The sequence below is a fragment of the Protopterus annectens genome, chromosome 13.part0 (assembly GCF_019279795.1).
Source record: "Protopterus annectens isolate FY-2018-M chromosome 13.part0, PAN1.0, whole genome shotgun sequence".
NCBI lineage: Eukaryota > Metazoa > Chordata > Ceratodontiformes > Protopteridae > Protopterus > Protopterus annectens.
Window position 1 is genome coordinate 1333842617 of NC_056747.1, and position 23558 is coordinate 1333866174.

At 40.3% G+C, this 23558-nt stretch overlaps 1 protein-coding gene across 1 annotated transcript in view; it reads left to right on the forward strand.

The window, feature by feature from the left end:
• The window catches only part of LOC122788286 (sodium channel protein type 4 subunit alpha-like), a 1768016-nt gene that overhangs the window by 1420066 nt on the left and 324392 nt on the right, over positions 1–23558 (forward strand). The window contains exon 17 of the mRNA XM_044055359.1: positions 18879–19310. Coding sequence (XP_043911294.1) covers positions 18879–19310 — 432 coding nt within the window. The remainder of the gene's footprint in view (positions 1–18878; positions 19311–23558) is intronic.

Below are 23558 nucleotides of genomic sequence, written 5' to 3' on the forward strand. Positions count from 1 at the left end.
TCATCCTGTGAGCTTCTTTGTTGAAATTATTAGCAACCCGCTCACAGCTGCTCCACATTATGAAAGGCAACCTTCCACAGAATGCACTAATGAAAGGAGTAAGTGCACCATTTTTATTTATTTTTTCAACCACCACTTCACCTATGGAAGTATGTTATGCAAAGGAAGTATAAGTGCAAGACATTTCAGGCCAGACGCACACAGCAAATTTCTGAGCCAAAAGTCGGATAATTAAAAGCACCATTGATCCATATCTCTCAACCTCTTAGAGCAAGAAATCTGGACAAAACTTCAAATAATGGAGGGACAAAGGCCCAAAAATAGGGACAATTTCTAAATGTTGCTCTTACAAACTTAGAAAAATGACAGAATAACAAGTTTTGCATTAGCATGAATTTTATCAAGGATATCAAGGCTATCAAGGCTAAAACTTTTATATCTGGCCTTATTTTCTGACTTCAATCCTCAATTATTTGCCAGAAAACAAGTTTTATGAGAAACAGACAAAAAATAGGTGGCAAAAATCTGGACATTCTGTGAAAATCTGTACAGTTGAGAGGTAAGCCACCATAGTGTAACAGTTTTACCCTAACCCAACTAAAGTAATTCAACAAATATATCATTTCCCCATAATATCCGAACGCTTTCATGATATAGCATGATGGATGCGTCTTTAAAGAAAACTATATATATATATATATATATATATACATTTATTTATATATATATATATATATATATATATATATATATATATATATATACTGGCTAATGGCAGAGGCATACTAATTGCTAAAATAAATACAACGAAAACAGTCAAAACATCAAACAAAGGTTACGTTCTCCGCACTCCTTAACAACAACAGACATGTAACTAACTCCCCAGCCAAGTCCATGAGCCTACATGGCCCTAAGCAAACTTTAAAGCAGCTGAGTCCATACCACATACAGTTTCTTTCAAGCCTGGGCCTGCACTGTGCCTGAGCTGCAGATAAAGACAACAGCTTACCTGCCAACAACACCCTGTACCTACTCAGCAAGTACTTTAAAGCGAAACATGAACATGTTAAGTTGTCAATCTCGACTTCATTCGTGCTGGATGGGTTCGGAGCCGATCCTCGGCTCCGACTCGGCCACTTGCTAAAGCTCGAGAGCTTATTTTACCGACTTGAGGTAACCCTATATCCCATGATGCTAGGCAATAACTCCCCAGATCTCGTTTGCCGCTTTCGCTTGCGAGGTGCATTTTTTTTATCGGCTCCTGGTAAGTCTTAGATATAGAGTGTTCAGTCACCTTTTTTTTGAGAAAAAATTTCTACCTAGTTATTTCTTTCAATAGTTAACTAACTACCCTTAACATTATTACTTTTTTATACCTTCCCTTTTTTATCCCTTATATCCCCCCCCCCCCCACACTTTTAGGTTAGGCCTTAAGCCTGCCCCTTTCCTGTTTTTTCTTAGGGATCCTGTGGAGTGTTTGGGTGTGTCAGTATCCCTATTAATATTTTATTGTTAAATTATAATTTTTGGAGGTGCGTGTGTGTGTGTTTTCTGCTACTTTTGTGTAACCCTCGACACTGTTATGTCGAAGGGACCTAAAGAAGCTAAGGTCTCAGGCTTTAAGAAGTGTGACTCGTGCTGTCAGAAAATCTCTCTGACAGACGGTCACACTTCTTGTGTTTACTGCCTGGGACCCCTGCACCTGCAGGACTCTTGTTCAGTATGTCATGCATTTAGTCCAAGAGTCCTGCAGGAGCGCAGGAATAAACTGATACTTAGGGGCTTGTTAAAGCCCAAGGGCTCCCCAACTAAGTCTGCGTCGGGGAGGCCCTCGAAGCCTGAAAAACCGTCGGCTCCAAGTACTAAGCCTTCGGCTGCTGGCTCCTTGTCTGTGCCTAGATCAGCTCCGGCTGGAGCCGATCCCCTTGAGTCACAAGTTCCGGTCTCGGCACCACTCGGTGCCGATACCTCTGAGCCCTTGCTTGCACTGTCGGTTCCGGCTGGAGCCGACGTGTCTTCAGCTCTGTTGGCTACATTTATGAAGAGGTCAAGATCCCCTTCACTGGAGTCCATCCATTCGGCTCCGAGATCTCCCCTGCTCTCGGAGCGGAGCCATCGGAGCCGATCTTCTCGGTCATCCAGACTTTCAGATCATGACCTTGAGAGAGTGGTAAGTAGGCTATTAAAGTCTCAGGCATTGGCCCAGATGATCTGTAGCCCGTCTCATCAGACGGTGGCTATTTTGACTATACCTATTTTTCCTCCTTCGACTCTCCCTCAGAGTTCGGAGCTGGAGCTCCTCAGAGCCATGACTGTTGTGGCGTCAGAGCCGATACCTCCCCCTTTGGCTCCTTCGTCTTCCGCTCCGATCTCCTCTTTAATACCTTCATTGGAGGGATCCGGGTGCCTGATCTCTCTCATCGGCTCTGAAGGGGCGAGTGGCATTGGACCATTGTCCGACCCCGTTCTCCCTCTCGGAGCGTCGGCGCTGGTGAGCTTGGCCCCGACATCGGCCTCGGAGCCTTCCCTGTCGGTGCGGCCTGGGGTTCCTACCTCTTCGGAGTGGGGGCCCTCTGGCCTTTCTGATAGGGGAGCCTTCGAGGTGATGAGGAGCGTACTAGCCCCAGGGCTTAGTCAACGGTCAGCTCCATCAGCTCCTCCCACTACAGTGCCTGCTGATGTCTCTTCTCACTCTCTTGCTCCCGGACCCAGAGATCCAATGCCTCAGGTTTCCCCACTGGGAATTTCTTCCTCTTCCGAGGCTTCTCCTGACCTGTCAGCGGAGCCTCCACGTAAGAGGACATGTAAGAGGAAGCATGTGGACTCCCCTGAGTCTATTACATCTGAGACCGACTTGGATGAGTCGGAGGAATCCCCAAAGTCCCCCTCTGAGGATGTTTCTTTCTCAGACATCCTGGAAATCCTGAAGCAGAGGGGGTACTGGTCTTCCCTTAATCCTTCCGAGGACAAGTCGGTGTACCTGGAGGCATTCGGTTCTCGACTCTCCACCTCCTGGGTGTCTCCGCCTTTCAACCCCCTTATGGAAGTAGTGGCTCGGAAGGCGTGGTCGGCCCCGGATTCTGTGGAACCCACCCCATCTAAATTTATTACAGCACCAGTCGACAAGCAATTCCTGACAAAAGGTGTACCGGCAGATGCCATGGTGGTGGCTGCAGCCACCAAGAAGGAACTAGCTGATCCTTCAGTACCTGTCCATCCTCCTAATAAGGATTCTAGGACCATGGATAGGTACGGTAAGTGGATGTTTTCTTCAGCGACCTTTGCCATGCGGTCGCTGAATTACCTGTGTCACTTCACCCGCCTTCAGAGAGATATTTTCAAAGAGTTGGGAGAAGTCTTACAGGATACATCAGCTGCTGGGTCCCAGGATAAAATAAACTCACAGCTTGGAACCCTGAACTCGATTGTTAACTCCTCCATGCGTCTGATTTCATATGCAGCCGATGGAGCGAATAGGGCCGCAGGCACAGGAGTGGCCTTAAGGCATCACGCCTGGATGCGGCTGTGTAATTTCGCGGACCCTTTCAAGGCATCCTTCACAAATTCCCCTTTTGATGGTTCGGCTTTGTTCAGACCTCAAGTGAAAGACACCTTGACCAGATGCGAGCAAGATGGCAAGACCCTTTCTTCCGTAGGAGTCCATTTCTCCACCCCTTCAAGACCATACCCTAAGGGTCAGAAGGGTGGGAAAATGTGGTTCCGCAAATCTCAAGGAGTCACGTCTGATGCAAGAGGTCAGTTTACCCCCAGAGGCAGAGGGGGTAACAACAACAGACGCCACCCTAGAGGCAGAGGGGGTCCGCAAAACCAGGGTAGCAGGGAGCCTCTCTCTGACAAACCCTTTCAGCATCCCTGAGATGTTGCCCGATTGTCCACCTTCAGAGGCAGTCGGGGGAAGATTGTCACTGTACCCAATAGCCTGGCTTTCCCTTACTCAAGACAAATGGGTACAGTCGATCATATCCGAGGGTTACAAAATTCCCTTTATCCAAACCCCAATTCAACAAAAGGGAACCCTTCCAGACATTCCACCCAGTCTAAGGGAACTAGCAGTATTAGAAATATCAAAACTGCTAGCAAAAAGAGCCATCCAGCCAGTCCCAGCAGACCAACTAGGATCCGGAATCTACTCAAGGTTCTTTTTAGTACCGAAAAAGACAGGGGACTGGAGACCAATATTAGATCTCAGCAAACTGAACAAGTCTGTAAAGAGAACAAGATTCCGGATGGTCACGCTACAGTCCATTCTGCCCTTTCTGGGCAAGGACAATTGGATGTTCTCCATGGACCTTCAGGATGCGTACTATCACATCAAAATTCACAGGTGCTCCAGAAGGTTTCTCCGCTTTCGGCTGGGGGACAGTCACTACCAATTCAGAGCCCTGCCCTTTGGTCTCACTACAGCCCCCAGAGTGTTCACCAAATGTATGGCAGCAGTTACGGCTCACCTGAGATGGCAAGGATTCTAGGTGTTTCCATATCTAGATGACTGTCTCCTCACTGCCACCACCAGGCATCAACTTCTCCAAGCCACAGCTTACACCATTCACATTTGCAGAGGGCTAGGAATCTCTATAAATTTTGAAAAGTCTGCCTTGTCACCTTGTCAGTCTATTACCTTTATAGATGCCAACTTGAACACTGTACAACTTTCAGCAAAGTTAACAGACCAAAGAGTCTTAGATATTCAAAACCATGTCCAAATTCTTCTTCAGAGTGACAAAATTCAGGCCAGGTTTGTCCTGAAAGTACTGGGTCTTATGGCGGCCTCCATAACACTTCTTCCCCTTGCATGTTTTCATATGCATATTCTACAGTGGATGCTGTTTGCCCAATGGTCTTTTCAGCAACTCCCCATGCACCACAAGATCATGATAACTCAAACTTGCAAAAGTCATCTGTCCTGGTGGATATTGTCCCCTCAAGTCCATCAGGGCAGACCCTTTGTTCCTCCTCCCCTGGTCACCATGGTGACATCGGACACCTCCCTGATCGGCGGGGGGGGGCATTTTCAGGGCAGGATGGTCCATGGCACTTGGCAACCTTTCGAGTGCCACCTGCACATAAATGTCCTAGAGATGAGAGCAGTGCTTTTAATGTTGCAAGCCCTCCACAACTCTCTTCCCCTAGGAACTATTGCAATTCAAACGGACAATATGTCCGTAGTGTGGTACATCAGCAAGCAGGGCGGAACCAAGTCCTATCCCCTGTGTCGAGAGGCACTCAGACTTTCGCAATGGGCAATCTCCTCTCAGCGGTTTCTGATAGCAATGCATATCCCCGGGAAGTCCAACTTCATAGCGGACAGGTTGAGCAGAGCCATACTCATGCCGCACGAGTGGTCTCTCAAACAATCGGTAGCGGAAGAAATTTTTCAGAAGTGGGGTCTTCCTTGCTGCGATCTTTTTGCTACATCCCAAAACAGCAAATGCCCTGACTTCTTCACCCTCTTCCCCCTTCCGGGCCATCCCCTCAGAGACGCTCTAGTCCAAGATTGGCCTCTGGGACTTCTCTATGCCTTTCCACCTTTTCCTCTAATTCCACAAGTAATTCAGAAAGCAACCGCCTTGAGAGCCAAGTTGATTCTCATTGCCCCTTATTGGCCTCGACAGATATGGTTTCCGTTCCTACATCATTATCTTTTGGTACAGCCTTGGCATCTGGACCCAGCTCCAGATCTGTTGACCCATCAGTCGGGGCAGCTGCACCAATCCCTACATTCTCTCAACCTCACTGCTTGGTTGCTCCACTTCCGTCCTTAGCCAGGCTTCCTATGATTTCTAATCCCGTCCGGGATATCATAGTAGCTTTCCTTAAATCTTCCACCAGAAGGATTTACACTAGTAAATGGAAACGTTTCTCCTTCTGGGCAAAGGCAAGGAATATAGATCCTTTTACTGCCCCAATTCATTTGGTCTTAGACTTCCTAGCCGAAATTTTTCATTCAGGGTCTTCTGCCTCTACAGTAAAGGTTCAGTTGGCAGCCATATCGAATTTTCATACAGGCTTATCGGACCACAATATCATGTCCAATAAGCTTTGCAAAGCCTTCCTTAAAGGTGTATATTTACTTAGGCCTCCGATCAAAGATCCTCCACCTCAGTGGGATCTTAATTTAGTCTTAACATCCTTAATTCTCCCCCCCTTTGAACCTGCGGTCTCCTGTTCATTGAAATTTCTTTCATGGAAGACACTTTTCCTAGTCGCCATTACTTCTGCTAGGAGAGTATCAGAGCTTCACGCCCTCTGCATTCATCCTCCCTACTTAATCTTCCACAAAGACAGAGTTTCTCTAAGGACTAATCCATCCTTCTTACCCAAGGTGGCTTCGCAGACAAATTTGAATCAATCAATTGATCTCCCAGTTTTTTTCCCAAACTATACTAATAGAGCAGAGCAAAAGCTACATTATCTAGATGTTCACCGCCAGCTCTGGTACTATCTGGATAGAACTAAACAAATAAGGAAATCTGATCAACTGTTTTTATCGTATGCAGAAAATAAGAAAGGCCTTCCTGTTTCCAAGGTAACCCTATCTAGATGGCTGTCTTCTGTGATTACATCTATTTATCAACTCAGAGGCAGGGAATTATCTTCTAAGCCAAAAGCCCATTCAACTAGAGCACTAGTTACATCTACAGCTTTTCAAGCTAGACTACCAATAGACACTATCTGTGCGGCAGCCACATGGGCCTCTCCTCATACCTTTGTTTCGCATTACAAATTGGACATGGCCTCCAGGGACAGAGCAACATTTGGTTCCACCATTCTTAAGAGTCTGTTCCAATAAGCCACCCAGGATGAAGGTGCTAGGGACGTGGTCCCATCCAGCAAGAATGAAGGCAAGATTGACAACTTAACATTGAGAAGTTATGTACCAACCATAACGTTCCATGTTAGTTGTCTTCTCTCGCCTTCTTTCTTGCATCCCACCCACCATCCCCCTAGCCTGGACAGACCGAGAAGATATTCCCTTCTTTGAAGGGTCCTTTTATTCCTTTGTTCACTATCTAGGTGTCCTAGGATATATATATATATATATATATATATATATATATATATATATATATATATATATATATATATATATATATATATATATATATATAGTGTAAATAATTATCTTTGGAGGTTTTTTATTCCTCTTCCTCCTCCTTCCAGTTGGAGGATTTTGTTTTATTGGCCTATGCTAGGTTTTTCAGCTTCCAAACGAGATCTGGGGAGTTATTGCCTAGCATCATGGGATATAGGGTTGCCTCGAGCCGGTAAAATAAGCTCTCGAGCTTTAGTAAGTGGCCAAGTTGGAGCCGAGGATCGGCTCCGAACCCATCCAGCAAGAAAGAAGGCGAGAGAAGACAACTAACATGGAACATTATGGTAGGTACATAACTTCTCAATTTACTGCTTTACTTTCTAATTCGTGAAGTTCAAACACAAATGTTAATTTACCTCATTAAATTAATCTCACCAGAGTCACCACTACCATCCCAGGCAGTCATCAATGACAATGACTCATCAGTTCTTCAGACTAGAGTTTAACAGAGTGCTTCTTCATAGGTTCATAGATTAGTACTAAGCTAACTGCCCTTGTGAGCCATTTTAAGCCTAGCCAGTTATCCCTTTTGAGATTCAAACCCTGCACTTTGTGTTTGTAAGGCAAACACCTTAACCATTAGGCCACACTCCCAATGCGCATTCTACTTAGTTATAACTATGGCTAATGATACACACACATTAAGTTCACCATCAGCAGACCAGACTCACTCATCGCCACCACGCCAGGCAGTCATTCACTTTCTTTTTATTTTCAGACATTAATTTAGTGATTAGAGAGTTGAAGTTCAACAACTTTACAGGAGGTCAGGCCCGGGCAGCAGCTGAAGAAGTTCAGTAACTTACAATAAGTTCAATCTACTCCTGCTGCTTCTGGCTGCTTCTTCTGCAAAAAATCTAGTATGCACACCAGCCTGCTGGCTCAAATGATCAATGAAGATGTTCACAAATTAAACTTATGGGAGGTCGGGCCAGGTGGGAGTTGAAAGTTCAGTATTAACTTCAGTCATGCTCCTGCGAGTCCTGCTGCTTCAGGCTGGATTCTGTACTAAAAAAAAAAAATCTGTGCTCTGAGTCTGGATGCCTGCTGGCTGTTGCTGCTGCCGTGTGCGCATGCATGGCATGTTTCATCATGGCACATTACTTACTCAGCCAAACAGAAAGCCAGCATGGCACCATCTGATATTCGCCTTTCTGCACAGCTCCACCTCCAGGAAGTTCCAGTGAATCCAGCCCATTTCCAGCCCCAAAAACCGCACCCCCCAACAGTTTCCAGCCCAAAAACCTGCAACCCACAGCTGCTCCAAATTTCTCATAGGCAACTGCCCAAAACCAGCCCAATTGCCATGAGTTTACTACACTCAGCAACAAGAAGTGCAACTGTTTCCATTTCTGTTTTACAAAACCTGCATTTGTCTGTTTCTCCCAATGATTTCAATAGACTTTGTAAACCAAAATGTATGTAGTGTACTATCCTGGGCCACAATTATTAGCCTTTCATCTTTTGGTTTCATTTCATGTTTCCTTAATCAATTCCTGCATCAAATCTTGGTCAACATGAAGTTGTTCCAGACGACCTCTGTACTTGCCACTTAATTGTGAACTTTTATTTGTTTTCCTTCTTATTTGATCCTTTTCGTAATATTCTTTCTTTTGTTTTTTAGCTCATTAATTTGCTAATTTTTGTCTAATAATGGTTTGATTTTCATTCCTCCTTTATTACAAAATGCGTCTGATAAACTAAGCAAATAAATCATTTTAGATGTCTCCTCAAGTTTTAAAACTTTGACTATATTTGGAATAGATGAGGACAGTCGAAACATACACAGTCCCATGGTTGCAGATCTATACATATTGTCAATTTCACAGAGGCCCATAGCTCCTTCAGAGAGAGGAATAGATAACCTTGATGTGCACTGTTTTTATATAGAAGCCTTTTTATTTGTTTTCATGTCCAATTGATTCAAAACTTTTTGGGGCCATTCAATCATCTCTAAACTTTAAGTTAAAACAGGAAAAGCAAATTGATTTATAGTGTGTACTTTATTCCTAGATGTCAATGCAGTTTTCAACATCAGTTTTAGTCTTCCTTACCGAGCTTTATTCTCATTTATTCATGTTTTATTGCCGACCCTTCATCTATTCTCAGATATGTATACACTCCCACCTGCTCAAGTTCCTTTATATTAAATTAAATTTATATTAAATTCCTGTCCCAGGTTGATGTTTTCTTGTTGCTGCATCTTTCCTTTGTAAATATTGCATTTTCACATGTATCAAGAGCAAATGCCATTTTTATATCATCGGAAAAGGTTTTAACCACTTGTAGTTGTGCTTAACTCCTCATCTGATGAAGTAGGTGAGAAGTCTTTAAACAAGGTTGATTGCTATGAACCAAACTTTAAATATATCCTAATCTGTTAAGTAAATAACTTAATAGGTTAAGGGCAAGAAAAAACAGTATCTGTGACAAAGAATCACCCTGGAATATCCCCCCATTAATTTTTACTCCTGGGATAATATTTTGCTCTTTGTCATGGCTGAACTACAAAGTGGTTTGCCACTGTTTCATGGTCATTGTAATGTAATTGATCAATGTAGGGTGGATCTTATACATCTGTAACCCCTCCTTGATCCATGAATATGGGATGCTGTCAAATGCTTTTTTCTAATTTATCCATGTCATACTAAGATTCTTTCAGTTTTTACAACTCAGTTATGGCTGTATCAACAAATGATCCTTTGTTCCATATTACTTTTTTTAGTTACTTTTTGTTGTCTTGCCATAACTGATTTTTTCCTAAATCAATATAAACTCTGTATATATCAAGTCTATTATATAATTTGTATATTGTCAGAAGACAAGAATGGCTTGCAGGTTCACTCTAAAGAATAATTTTTCCTGTTGACAAACTTGGGGCTAAATCTTTGTGTAAAGGTGTTAATACCTTTAATACCTTAATACGTTTATCCAGAAGTTATGTACTGTGTGAGCCTGGACTTTTCCATTTAGGAGCTTTTCTTAATTTTCTCTCAGTTCCTTTGACTGCTACTTCTTCCCATTTCATATCCTCTATATCAGAGCTCCTTAGTGTTTCTTTTAATTCTTCTATCTGTTCAATACCATTGTGCTTTGACATGTTTGCCTCCAGATTATGGCTGTATCTACGCATCTCACATGCAGGCCCAGTGCTTGGTAAAAATACTGAGGTAGAAACATAGGAACAATAATAGTCAAGCAATCACAGCACTCTTATGATACCTAACTATACACATCTTTAAACAGATATGATTAAAAGACCGTGTCACCCTTTTCCAACTCTTAATAGTGTTTGCCTCCCAAATCGGACAGGGCTATACAAATAGCCCTGGTAAAAATTTGTGACTAAGATGATACTATTTATAGCATATGATATGGGAATAGCTGTTTGTCGCATTTCTCTTTTTACCTTTTTTTTTTTTTTGCATTTAGCTTTAGGCTAATTTTGGTACACCAGGTATGTGCATATTCCAGCCTTTGCTAGAGGTATTTAGTATCAGTGAACAAGTGGCTAACAGTGCCCAGCTTGTACTCACATGGTAAAAAGCCTTTTGGGATATTGGCTTGGACATCTGAAAAACATTCCAAACCGGAAAGGGACTTACTTTTATCTCAGTGGAACCCCACAAGTTATAATTTTACATTCACAGATGGTACTAGCAAGTTTCACAACTTGAGATCTGTTCAATAACCAAATTGTAATCCAGCAAACAATATAGTAGGGTTCATTAATTTTTCCTAATTTCTCAGTATTACCATTGTGGGGGGATAATGTCAAAAGCTTTGGACAGATTAAGCTCTTGAGCTCTTGCCCTTTTATTTTTATTTACACGTTTATATCATGTTATCGAAAGATGAAAATAGCGAACGCTATTTTATCGGCCCCAAAACATCTAAACATGAAAGTATCAAACATTTTCCCATGGAATAAATCCGCTGCTCCGAAACACATACACACAACACAAGCACCTCAAACAAACAGCAACCACACACATACACTTAAATTCCTACATCTAACGCTACACTAAACTAAACATACACTACTATCTACCCACTTACCTTAACCCAAACCCTAACCCTAAGGTCCGTCAGTATCGCACACTCACCTAACCTGCGCCCTAACCCTAACTCACTTAAACTGCCCCTAACCCTAAAGTCTGTCACTATCGCACACATGCCTAACCCGCACCCTAACCCTAACTCACTTAACCCAATCCTAACCCTAATGTACAATCACACACTTACCTGAACCCAACCCGTAACTTTCCACCACAGCACTAAGAATAGCGAAGCCACAGAAACGGCCAACCAAATTCTTTCCCAAGGAAAGAATTTGCTGTTCTGCAGCTTCACTATTCTTAGCGCTCGCTGAATAGTGTTCGATATCAGAATTAATACTTCGATGTTCTGATATAGACCCTTATTTACAAGGGCATATTTCTATCAACCAGAGGAGAACTTGTTGATCATTAATAAAGAGCTGAAGGAATTTATTTGGAAGGGGAAGGGGGCAAAAAGTAAGTGGGAGGAGTTTTCTTATCATAGAAAAGGTGGGGTGTTTAGGGCTCCCTGATATCAAGGGATATTTTAGAGCTACTCAGTTGTGTTCATGTACGTAATACAAGTAAAAGGTTATAAATCAAAGTTGAACACGATGATGATGAAATAAGTAGGAAGATCAAGGAACAAGGACAGCGAGCAGGATTTTGGGTGCACTCTTAGGGAGAACAACAACCACACAGAACATAGTAACATAAAATATGTTTTTTTTAACTCTTTATTCAGTTTTAACAAGTCCATCAGCATTTAAAACAGTGTATAACTAGATAACCGATAACTATTTAGCAAAGTCCATAACAAGAATATTTATTTATTCTTAATCGTTAGTGCTTTTCCAGTAAATCATTGACTATTTGCCAAAATACGTACTGATGACGTATGTTTAAAGTTCTCATTCTTATAGCTGACAACTCATTTTACAGACAGTCTTAGCTAGGCACACAAATTCACCAAATGCTAATTCAGTTTTACATTTCCAGTTTTTTTGTTATAACTTTTGTTGCAATAGCAAGTATTCCCCAAAGAAGAGGTATTTGAGAAAGAGTTATAGCTGCTGGAATTGGGACAATAAATAATATCAAGGAGTCATTAATAATAATTCAATTGTCTGACCAGAAAGCCTGAGAAACGTTTATAAAATCACTCCAAAAGGAAGTCATCAACTTACAATCCATTATCATGTGCAACCAATCAACATTAAGAACCCAATTACACCTCCAGCATTTCATTTTTCCTGTTTTATATATTTATGTAATTTTATGAGGTGTAAGAAAAACTCTATACAGACATTTCCATGTATAGACTTTCCAATAAAGTGAGGATGTTGTCTTTAATGCAGATTTTAAGAATAACCTTTTATTTAGTTTTGAAAATTGTTCATTACTAATTTTGGTTGACAAGTTCCAGACTGTCATATCTGGGGTAACAAATTCAGTTCTAATAATCTTGTATATAATTGATAGATATGGCTTCCCCTTGGGTGGCCCACTATTAACATTAAAGAATAGATCCAAGATTTTTGAAACATGTTTAGTTTGAAGATCTACTGATATTTTTATTTTATCCTGAATATGATCTTTACAGGTGTGTATACCTAACCAGCCTCCTTGCTCTATGCTATATCTTGCTATTAAATATTCACCAGGATGTATTTTGCTTCCATTAAGAAATTGATGTCAAAATATTAGGTTGCTATTCTTCAGATCTGTCATTGTGTCTGCATTAAAAAATGCTAAGCATCCATTAGTGAAAGCAATGGGGAACATAAAATATTTTAAGAACTAAGTCAACACAGAAGTGAATAAAATAGATTGTACCAATAAGAATGGCTGCATGCAAGGGCATTGAAAGTAGACAAGAGGGAACTGGAATTTACTGGATGAAATTATCAAAAGAACCAAGGTACTGGGAGCAAATAGCTATGGAGGGAAAGGTAACAAAGGAAGCAAATTGATTTATAGCCTTATTATTATTATTATTATTCCTAGATGGTGGTACAGCGGTAGCGTTGTTGCCTCACAGCAAGAGGTTCTCCTGTTCAATTCTCAGCCGGAGTGCCTTCTGTGTGGAGTCTGCATGTCCTCCCTGTGGTTGAGTGGCCTCCGAAAGACATGTGTAGAATGGGCGTGCCTTCATTGAAGGTTGGATGTCGAGCTGGAACCTCGGCACCCGTAAAAAATCTACGGCCAATCATTAGCAGACCGGAGTTCCGCTGTGGCGACCCCTAACCGGGAAAAGCTGAAAAGACAAACAAACATTATTATTCCTAGATGGCAAGGCAGTTTTCAGTATCAGTTTTCATCTTGTAAAATATTACTTACTGAGCTTTATTCTCACTTTTTCATGTTTTACTGCCATCACTTCAGCTTCTCTCAATTATGTATAAACTCCCTTCTTTATATTACATTCCTGTCACAGGATGACATTTTCTTGGTGTTGCAGTTTTACTTTTTAAATATTGTTTTTGCACATTTATCAAGATAAAATGCCATTCTTATATCATCTGAAAAAGGTTGCAACCATTTGTAGTTGTGCTTTCAACTTCTCATCTGTTGAACTATACAATTTTAATTCATACACAAAACTTAGTTGAGAAGTCTTTAAACAGGGTTGATTTCTATGAACCAAAATCTAACTATAGCCTAATCTGTTAAGTAAACAACTTAATAGTTAAGGGCAATAAAATAAACAGTATTTGTAACAAAGAATCACCCTGGAATATCCCCCTGTGAATTTTTATCGCTGGGATAATAATTTGCCCTTTGCCATGGCTAAACTGCAAAGTGGTTTGCCTTTGTTTCATGGCCACTGCAAAGTAACTGATCAAGGTAGGATATATCTCATATATCTGTACACATTCCTTTATCCATGAATGTGGGATGCTGTCAAATGCTTTTTCGTAATCTATCCATGTCATACTTAGATTCCTCCTCTTTTTTTTACAACTCTGTTATGACTTTATCAACAAATAATCCTTTGTTCCATATGACTGTCTTATAGTATCTTTTTGTTCTATTGTCATAACTGATTTTTCCCCCTAAATGACTATAAATTCTGTCTGCATTATTTCCAGTATATAATTTGTATATTATTTAAGCTAAGTTACTGACGTATACTTCTTAGGATTACTTGCAAATTCACTCTTAAGGAGAAATGTCATTTTTCCTATTAACCAGGTTGGAGTATGTTAAGCACATATAAGTAATTTTTGTTCAGGCAAAATCTTTGTGCAAAGATGTGAATACCTTTAATACCGTAATACCTTTAGTGGGCCTGGACTTTTCCATTTAGGAGCTTTTTTTTAATTTTGTCTAAATTTCTTTGACAGCTACTTCTTCCCATTTCATATCAAAACAGATTGTGCCAAAATGAATGGCTGCAAGCAAGATTATAGAAAATAGACAAGAGGGTGTTGGAATTTACTGGGTGAAATTATCAAAAGACCCAAGGTCTTGGGAGCAAATAACTATGGAAGGAAAGCTGACAGAATGAGATGAGGCCAAGCAGAAGTCAGATTGTACACCACCTTCCCTACCAGGGATTGATAACAGAGTATAGGCTAAAAAAGGTGGGGATAGAAAAATCCTAAGTGAAGCTTTGGTGGAGTGTTTAAGTGGAGTCTAAAACAGAAGCTGCTATCACAAAATGGAAAAAAAAAGAAAAAAAGGGGATTGGACATTGAGCTAGCAACCTCAGCGCATAACACCCATAACTGCTACAGAAACAACAACATGCACTGAAAGGTGCTCGTTGCCTGATGTACCACATGGTGCATAAACCAGAACGAGAGAGAGAGTAAAAAAAAGGATGGTAATTAATCGTCATATAAAATAATGTATTATAACTATAACGAGCAGAAGAGTTTAGAAAAGCAGGAGAGAAAGAATGGAAAGGCGACATAAAAGCAACCATAGTAGGATATCTGCATGGCCCCAAGTATGCAGCAAATTCCAGCAACTTTTTCATGCACGTGTTTGCACAGATATTTTTATACCCTAAGCAAACTTCAGCAAATGTTTCCTCAGATAGATAGGAATTGCTAGAGGTGTGATGGGAAAGAAAAAGGTAATTAGGAACATGTTTTTTCTGGAAAAGCACAGTTGTATAAGTAAACTTACAGTAACAGATATTCGAATGGTTACTGCATCAGTGATCAATATGAAGAACCAGGTAACAAGTTGGCAGATTTAAAAAAATCCTAGCTGAATACTTTGTCAGAAATGCTAGGGAAGCAAAGTATTGTACCTAATGAAGCTATTCTTTACAGCTGGGATATAGGATCTGAATTTCCTAGACATAGTAAGGCCAAAGTTTAATGCCATTGAGTGCCAAAAAAGTAAAGTGATTACAAGAAAATAAAAATCAAAATCTAAACTATCCATAACTGAAATATTGAATATTGTAAAGGAAATAAAATAATCGGAAGTAGAATCTTTAGAAATGGGAAGGAGCAAATTACAAAAAAAGTAAATGAAATCTGTAAGAACAATACCTGCATGCTAATGATCAGGAGGAGGAAATGCAATAGATGGCAGGATCTGAGCAATTTATGTAATGTTGGAATGAATGACAGTTGTTAAAAGAATAAAAAAGGAAGCATGTCTAATGTTTTCAACTAAGGAAAATGTATGCAATGTTTGTTTTCTTTTCTAAAATTGTATGCGTGTCCGTATCATTATCCAAATATTGTGAATTGTTTAAACATATTCTTAAAAAAAGGAATAAAGTCTAACTAGGAGCACATTTTCTGATTCTAAACAGCTTTGGCAGAGTTTAAGGAAGACTTGCAAAGCATGCAAAGGTTTGTTCACTCATTCTTGTTACCGCTGGAATACTTTTTTTGTGGTGGGGGGGGGTTGGGAAATATCCTAAACATTAGAGTGCTAGCAGGGTTAATGATGCTGTAGCTACAAAAAGTAGTAAAAGGAAAATGAGTGGATGGGAAACAGAAAATGTACCCCACGGACAACACCAGTGACTCTACTTGACAGAAGCACTGGGAACTAAGGTCGGGTGGCACTATGGCTAGGCTTGTAGAGGCCCCAGGGCCATTAACCTAGTACACACCTATGAAAATGGAAATCAGTCAATGCCATTGGCATATTGGAACTGTAGGAGACCATGAAGGATCTGAACAATATAGAGATGAATAGAATTAAGCACAGCACCAAAAATAAATTTACAGAGGTCAGAAATAAATGGCTGATCTGAACACAGTTGATAAATGTAAGGGAAAAGTAGGGTGGGGGAAGATACTGTGAAGAGGAAAAAAACAGTCTGGCTGGAAACTATTTGGTGTCATTAGGTGACAAAGCCAATAAAGACAGAGGCAAGACAAAGAAAACCAGAGAGAAACTGAGGAATTCAGCCACTGAGGGTTGTATGTGGGAAGAGGAATCTTTCCACCTGTTGTAGCACGGATGCAAAATCCAATGCTATATGATAGCAGAATAGCTTATGTGAATGTAGTCTTTAGTATTAGGCTGAGACCTGGGCTACAGTTAAATTTGCAAGGATTTTTTTCTCTCCTTCTTCATAAGATTAAGAGCTATTAACTGGCCAGCTAATGTAGAAAAAGTCAAGTGCACCATGCATAGGGATTGCACATTGGATATACTTCTGTTTGTTAAGAATTTGTTAATAATGGTTACTTTTACACCAAAAAGGTCATTATTATGATCTTTTCTGGAACACTGATGGGGACCTTTGGCTAGTAATGAAGTAACAGTTGGATTTGTTAGGGGGTGATTTGAATTTCAAGGAGCTCTAACTTAGGGATGTGGGAAAATTGGTGTGAGGTTGTCACTGAATATAAGACAGATACTCCATCACCTAAGAGTACCTTGTGATAGTAGGATGCAACACAGGAGGAAATGGCAGACTATGTCAGATAGTAAGGTACAATGGGTTTGGGGGTTATTGAACTGAAAACCCACTTTCTGCAATACTTTTTTAGATATCTAAAGTCACCATCCACACTACATAAAAAAGAATTTAGTTAAAGGCCAGATGATACGAGCGGCAAGAATGTGCTCAGATGTAGAAAATTTTAAGCATGAATTAGGTTTACTTTACAGAATGCTTTCAGAAACAGGATATCCTTCCCATTTACTGGCAGAATGTAGCAAATGTGTTAGAAGGACGGGGAACAAAATACATACCATGTTTAGGTAGGGGGTTATTAGAACATTGCCATAACCACAAGGATTCGAACCCCAATTTTGTCAATTCTATGGTTATTTATTATAAAGAGCTGAATACAGAGATAAGAAAAATTATGACTAGAAATTGGGTTATGTTTAAGAATATAGATATATGGAACATTTTGGGGGATGAACCACTTTTTGTATACAAGACTACACTCAACTTAAAATTTTGGTTAGAACACCCACTACCAAAACCAACAAACCAACGCACAAAACGAAAGGTACTTACAAATGTAGTGCATGTAAGTACTGTAGTTTCATATTCAAAGGGGACAGTGTAACAGTAGGCCAACCATCACAACAAATAAAACTAGATACAAGGAATTGTGGAAGTACAGGATTAGTATATTTGGCTGTTTGTACAAGTAGTAGACATTACTATGTAGGGAAAATGAAGAGAAGTCTCCATAAGAGAATTTGTGAACACAACTACACTATTCAACATAAAAATTTGAATAATGCCCTGTACAAACATAGTATTAGTTGTCCCTCTTTTAAAAAGTTTCATTTGGTATCCTAGAATTAGTAAATAAAAGCCTGAGGGGGGAGGGGTTGGGAGAATGAATTGGCACTTAGGGAGTTAAACTGGCAGCTTAGGTTAAATGAAACTACGCTGACACAGTTAAATGAATCAGAGAACCTGTTTTGAAAAAGAGGGCATGTGATATATGAACTGCCACTTAAATTACATTACATTTAAAATATGGATAGAGACTATATATATTTTGTATCGGAATCCACATAAGTGGACAAATGTATATGAATTACTTTACTGTTTCCAGCCACATATTTTTATTACTTATTATTATTATCTTGAGATTTAATGGTGTTTATTTAAAAAAAGCTTTTTAGAAAAAGTTTTATTCAGAGTGTGCATTTTATTTAACTCAGAATTTAATTGTTTTATAATAAAGCAGAGTTTTCATACGGATGTATTTTTTAGATGATGTCACAGAAGATAACAGGGAATGAATGGTTGACAGTGGGTCATGTGATTAATTCATTGTGCTTATAAGCATCGGTCTGTTTATATTTTTTTGTTCTGAAGAAGTCCCTTGTGTAATAGGGACAAAAGCGCTTAACTTCCAATAACGTATTCTTGTTTTTATGGTCGTATTGCGTGCCTTGGATTTAACCACAACTGGAAGTTTTTTGTTTATGAGTTGCGTTGGCTTCCTGGGTCAGCGCTATTGGTTTTATAAGTATTTCAGTAAAGAAAGTAACAAATATACAGAAACTAATTGTAACTTACAATGCAAGTTGGTACATAGGGTTTGCCTCAGTTAAGTACATAGAAAACACTACATAGCCTTCATACAGAGAGTAACTAATAATGATTCCTTGTGCGACTGCATACTTTGCATATTTAAATTCTGTTTTGCCTCCTTTTATATTAACACAAATTAATGCACAAGTTTACAGGTGAAAAACAAAAGTATCTGAAGAAATTGTTACAGAGCTACTGTATCTAATGTTCCTGTTGATCTGTCCCTCTGCAGGTGTTGAACCTCTTCCTTGCTTTGTTGCTCAGCTCCTTCAGTGCAGATAATCTGTCTGCATCTGATGAAGATGGAGAGATGAACAATCTACAGATAGCAATAAACAGGATTACCAGAGCAATAAACTTCATAAAGCAAATGATAACGAAACTATTCTGTCGGAAAAAAGCAGACAAAAGTGATGATTTTGACGACTTCAGAAAGGACAACTACGATCTAAATCATATGGTCATCCTGCAGGACTCAAAGTCTGATCTAAAAATGTTGGATGGAATAACAGCAAAAGAGCAGCTATTTGTTGATGAAATGGACCAAATGAACTGTATAACAGACCGTAACTTAACAGTCCGGGTACCCATTGCAGTTTTGGAATCTGATTTGGAAAACCCTGATGAGGAGAGCTCTGACACAGACATAGATGAACCAGAAAAGGTATATACCCAAACTGATTTTGTGTATACTTTGAGAAAAAATATATAAGGTTAATCAGGCTAATTGCTGTTGCTAATATTTATTACAATGGAGGGGATTATTTGTTTGTCTTTACAGCTTTTCCCGGTTAGGGGTCACCACAGCGGAATTCCGGTCCGCTAATGATTGGCAGTAGATTTTATTGGTGCCGAGTTGCCGGCCTGATGCCCAGTCTTCAGCGAAGGCACGCCCATTCACGCATGTCTTTCGGAGGCCACTCGACCGCGGGGAGGACATGCAAACTCCACACAGAAGGCACCCCAGCCGAGAATCGAACAGGAGAACCTCTTGCTGTGAGGCAACAACGCTACTGCTGTACCACTACGGCTTCCTAGATTTATTACAATGGAGGTGATAGGGATTTTTTTCTGAAGTTTGGTATTATGTGAATTTTTTTTATCTTTCTGCACTTCAAGTTAAATACAATTAAGGGCACTTTTGCCGTTTTTGAAGATGGGATGGCAAAAAGCAAGAAAGTAAAGTTGTGTAACTTACCACAACAGTAGATGTTTGAATGATCACTCCTGCAGTAGCCCTAGCTATCCGAGTTATATCCTATTAAGGATATAAAAGTTGGTGAGCTTCTAAAGATTCAGGATACCGTCCAGGTGCCCAAATCATTAGTGAGCTTGAGCTGAGCGAACTAAAAAGGCAGGTTTGGGTGCCTAACTATTCACAGCGTTCATGGTAACAGACAGATGGCTAAATGGACATGGTTAGGAAAAATAAAAGTGTCCACACCCTGAAATAAACAGCACACCAAAAACAAGGGGGATGGAGGGGGAAAGTAACTACTGCAGCAGTGATAATTTGAACATCTACTGCTATGGTAAGTTCACTAAAAAACTGTATTATGTTCATCATATTGATCAATGCTGCAACAAACGTAGCTATATGGATAGATTACCCTAGCTTACTATATTTGGGAGGTGAGGAGGAAGGGTCCAGAAGCGCGTGGAGAATGGTCTTAGAAAAAGCCTGACCCAGGCCTAGGGAAGGACTCAAGCTTATAATGCCTTGCAAACACATGTACAAAGGACTAAGTTTATGCTTCTAGAATACTTCTAGAATCCAACTCTTTCCAAAAAGCCATAGATGAAGCCAAGACCCTGGTAGTGTGGGTCCTGACCCTGCTTGGGATAGTTTTGTTATGGTAAATACAACAAAAGGTAATAACCTTAGAGAACCGTTTAAAAATAGCCAGTTTTAACACAAGTTGTCCTTTCTGCTTACCTTCACAAGAAATAAACAATTGATCTACAGATCTGCAAGATTTACTACTGTCAAGGAAGCACCCGAGTTGTCTATGGACATCCAAGGTACGGAGTATCCTTTCTCCTTCATTTTTAGGATTAGGTTAGAAAACAGGTTGATGGATAGTTTCACTTAAAGCAAACATGGATGCCACTTCAGGCATAAAAGAAGAATTTGCTTGCAAAGAAGCACTGTCTCTGTGGAAAATAAGATAAGGTTGACTCATCATAAGAGCTTGCAACTCAGATACCCTTTCTGCTGAGGTTGGAGTAATCAGTAAAACAGTTTTCCAGGTTAAGAACTTCTAGTAAGCCACATTAGCTGGTTTTCAAGAATCAAAACATTTCAAGAACATTTTGACATGAGTCTGCTTTGAAAGAGAAGGATCCTTGGGCAGACATGCTGAAATGGACAATTAATGAACCTTGATAGAGGAATAAGAAATGCTGTAGGATAGCAATTCTTTCAAATATTGCAAAACCAGAGAACAACTATCCCTAAATGTGTGCTGGTTATGTCACTGGCACCAAATAGGAAACCTTTTCTATTTGCTAATACATGATGTTTCTGGTAGCAGGCGTTCTTGTCTCCATTTGTACCTGGTGCATGTCCTCTAAAATAGGTGCCCCAAAACGAATTAAGATCCTATCATCTCGGCAGTCAATAAGGATGATTAATGTTGGGGTCTATCAAACACCCCTGGTCTTGTGTGAGTAGATCCACTATGTGAGGAAGCTTGTGGTAATTGCCCCTGGTCATTTCCAATAAAACGAAAATCACTGTTGCCTTAGCTAGAATGAAATCACCACAATGATCTTGGGGGATTCCTTCTGAATCTTGAAAAGTACCCTGGATATTAGTGGGAATGGTAGAAAAGCATACAGAAAAATCCCTGTCCAAAGAAAACAAACAAAAAGGCATCTTTATTCAAGTCTTTCTTGTATGGAGTCCTGGAGCAGAATTTTGTCAGTTGATTGTTCAGAGTGGAGACAAAGAGGTTTACTGGAGGAATTCCCCACAGGTGGATCAAATCTTGGAAGACCCCCTGATCTAGTTTCCATTTGTGAGGGTCTGCCCTGGCCCTGCTCAGCTTGTCTGCCACACAGTTTTGCCTTGGTGGAATGTAGGATTGTGCAGTAAATCTGTATCCCAAAATATCATGGCTAGTCTGCAAAGGGGATACAGCCTGGTAACCCCCTTGTTTGCTGAAGTACCACATGATTGTGGTATTGTCTGTTACCACTTGAAGAGGTCTAGGAGACCAAAAATGGTTCAGAGAGTGGAGTGTCTTGATCAGGGCATCTCCTTGATATTTATGTGCTTGCACCTGTCCTCAGTGTCCCACATCCCTTGCATTTGTGTCCCTCCAGAAACTGCTCCTTAAGCAAAGTCCAAAGCATCTGCAGTGACTAATAGCTTTTGAGCAGGGAGGGATAAGGGGAGACCTGGATTTAAGGATATCTGTTATCTTCACCAAATGATCTCTCTTCTGACAAACCCCAGCACTGGGATCTGAAAAGATAAAGCATGTTGATGCTGTGACCAAGGAGATTTCAGATACCCCTGTATCATTTTCATATGGAGACTTGTCAGTGTTATCATGAGAAGCATAGATGTCAGCAGACCAAAAATCCTGAGGAATTCCCTCACGGTGACTGAAGTATGAGTGGAACAGATCTATTTTTTCCTGTGGAAGAAAGGTTCTGTGAACTGAGGTGCTTAGTGGACATTCCAGGAATACAATTCTGTGTGACAGAGTCCGGAAAGACTTTTGAATGTTCTCTTGGAATTCCAGCATGTACACAAAATCTCACATCCTACAGAGAGATTCCTGACACCTTGAAAAAAACTCTGCAAAGATATGCAAGTCATCTAAATATAGACAAATGTGGATACCCTGTAGCTTACAATCAGCTATAACTGGAGCTAGATACTTTGTGAACACTCTTGGTGCAGTGGATAGTCCAAGGGGTAAGGCAGAGAGCTGAAAATGTGATCCAGACACACAGAACATTAAGAAACATCTGAACTGTTGATGAATAGGGTTGTGGTAATAATGTTATCAGGAAACTTAAAAGAGGAAGAACAGGTAACAGGTTGTGAAGTGATATCATTTTGAATTTGGGCACTATCACAAACAAGTTTGGAAAAGAAAGATCCAGAACTGGTCTCCAAGCATTTTCTTTATTTGGCACTAGGAGCATACGTGAATAAAACCCCTTCCCCAGCTGAAAAAGAGGAACTGGTTCTATCCTTGGGACAGCATGTGATGAATAACAGGTGAAACGTCTGATCTCTAGCATTAGGAATGATCCCCTGGAAAGAAAGAATTTCCTCACACAGCCATCTGTAACCTTGAATGATTTTCATAACCCATTGTCTGAAACAATTTGTTGCCAAAGAGAAAAATGGAGATTCAGACTTTCTGGATGAGAAAAACAGCCAGAGTGGGAGGGGGTCAAAAGGTGTCTTGAATAGTCAGTCTTGTTGGATTGCCCTTGGATTGCCCTTGGTTTGGGGAGGTTTGTGACATTTTTGGAAGCCCTTTGCCATTTCTTAAACAAATGTTTACCTGAATTCTGTTGAGGCTATTTATTCTGTTTATTCCCTAAAACTGGATTAGGAGAAATAAAAGCACTTAGACAATCTTTGGACAATTTGGAAAAGGAGGGTTGAAAAATATTAGATTCCCTGGATCAGCTTGCCCCTTTCATCACATTTTTGATCACCTCCGCACCAATGGGGCCAAACACTAAATGTCTATGCAAGGGAGAATTTAACTTCTCATTTTTACATCATCTGGGAGGTTCTGAGAATGCAATCAAGAAAGCCTCATTAAAACAGTACCATTTGCCATAGCCCTGAAAGAAGTATCAACAGTCATGCACACACTGCAAACTATGACTAGTGACCTGTGCAGTAGAAGAAACTAAATTCTTTAAAGCAGATTGTTCT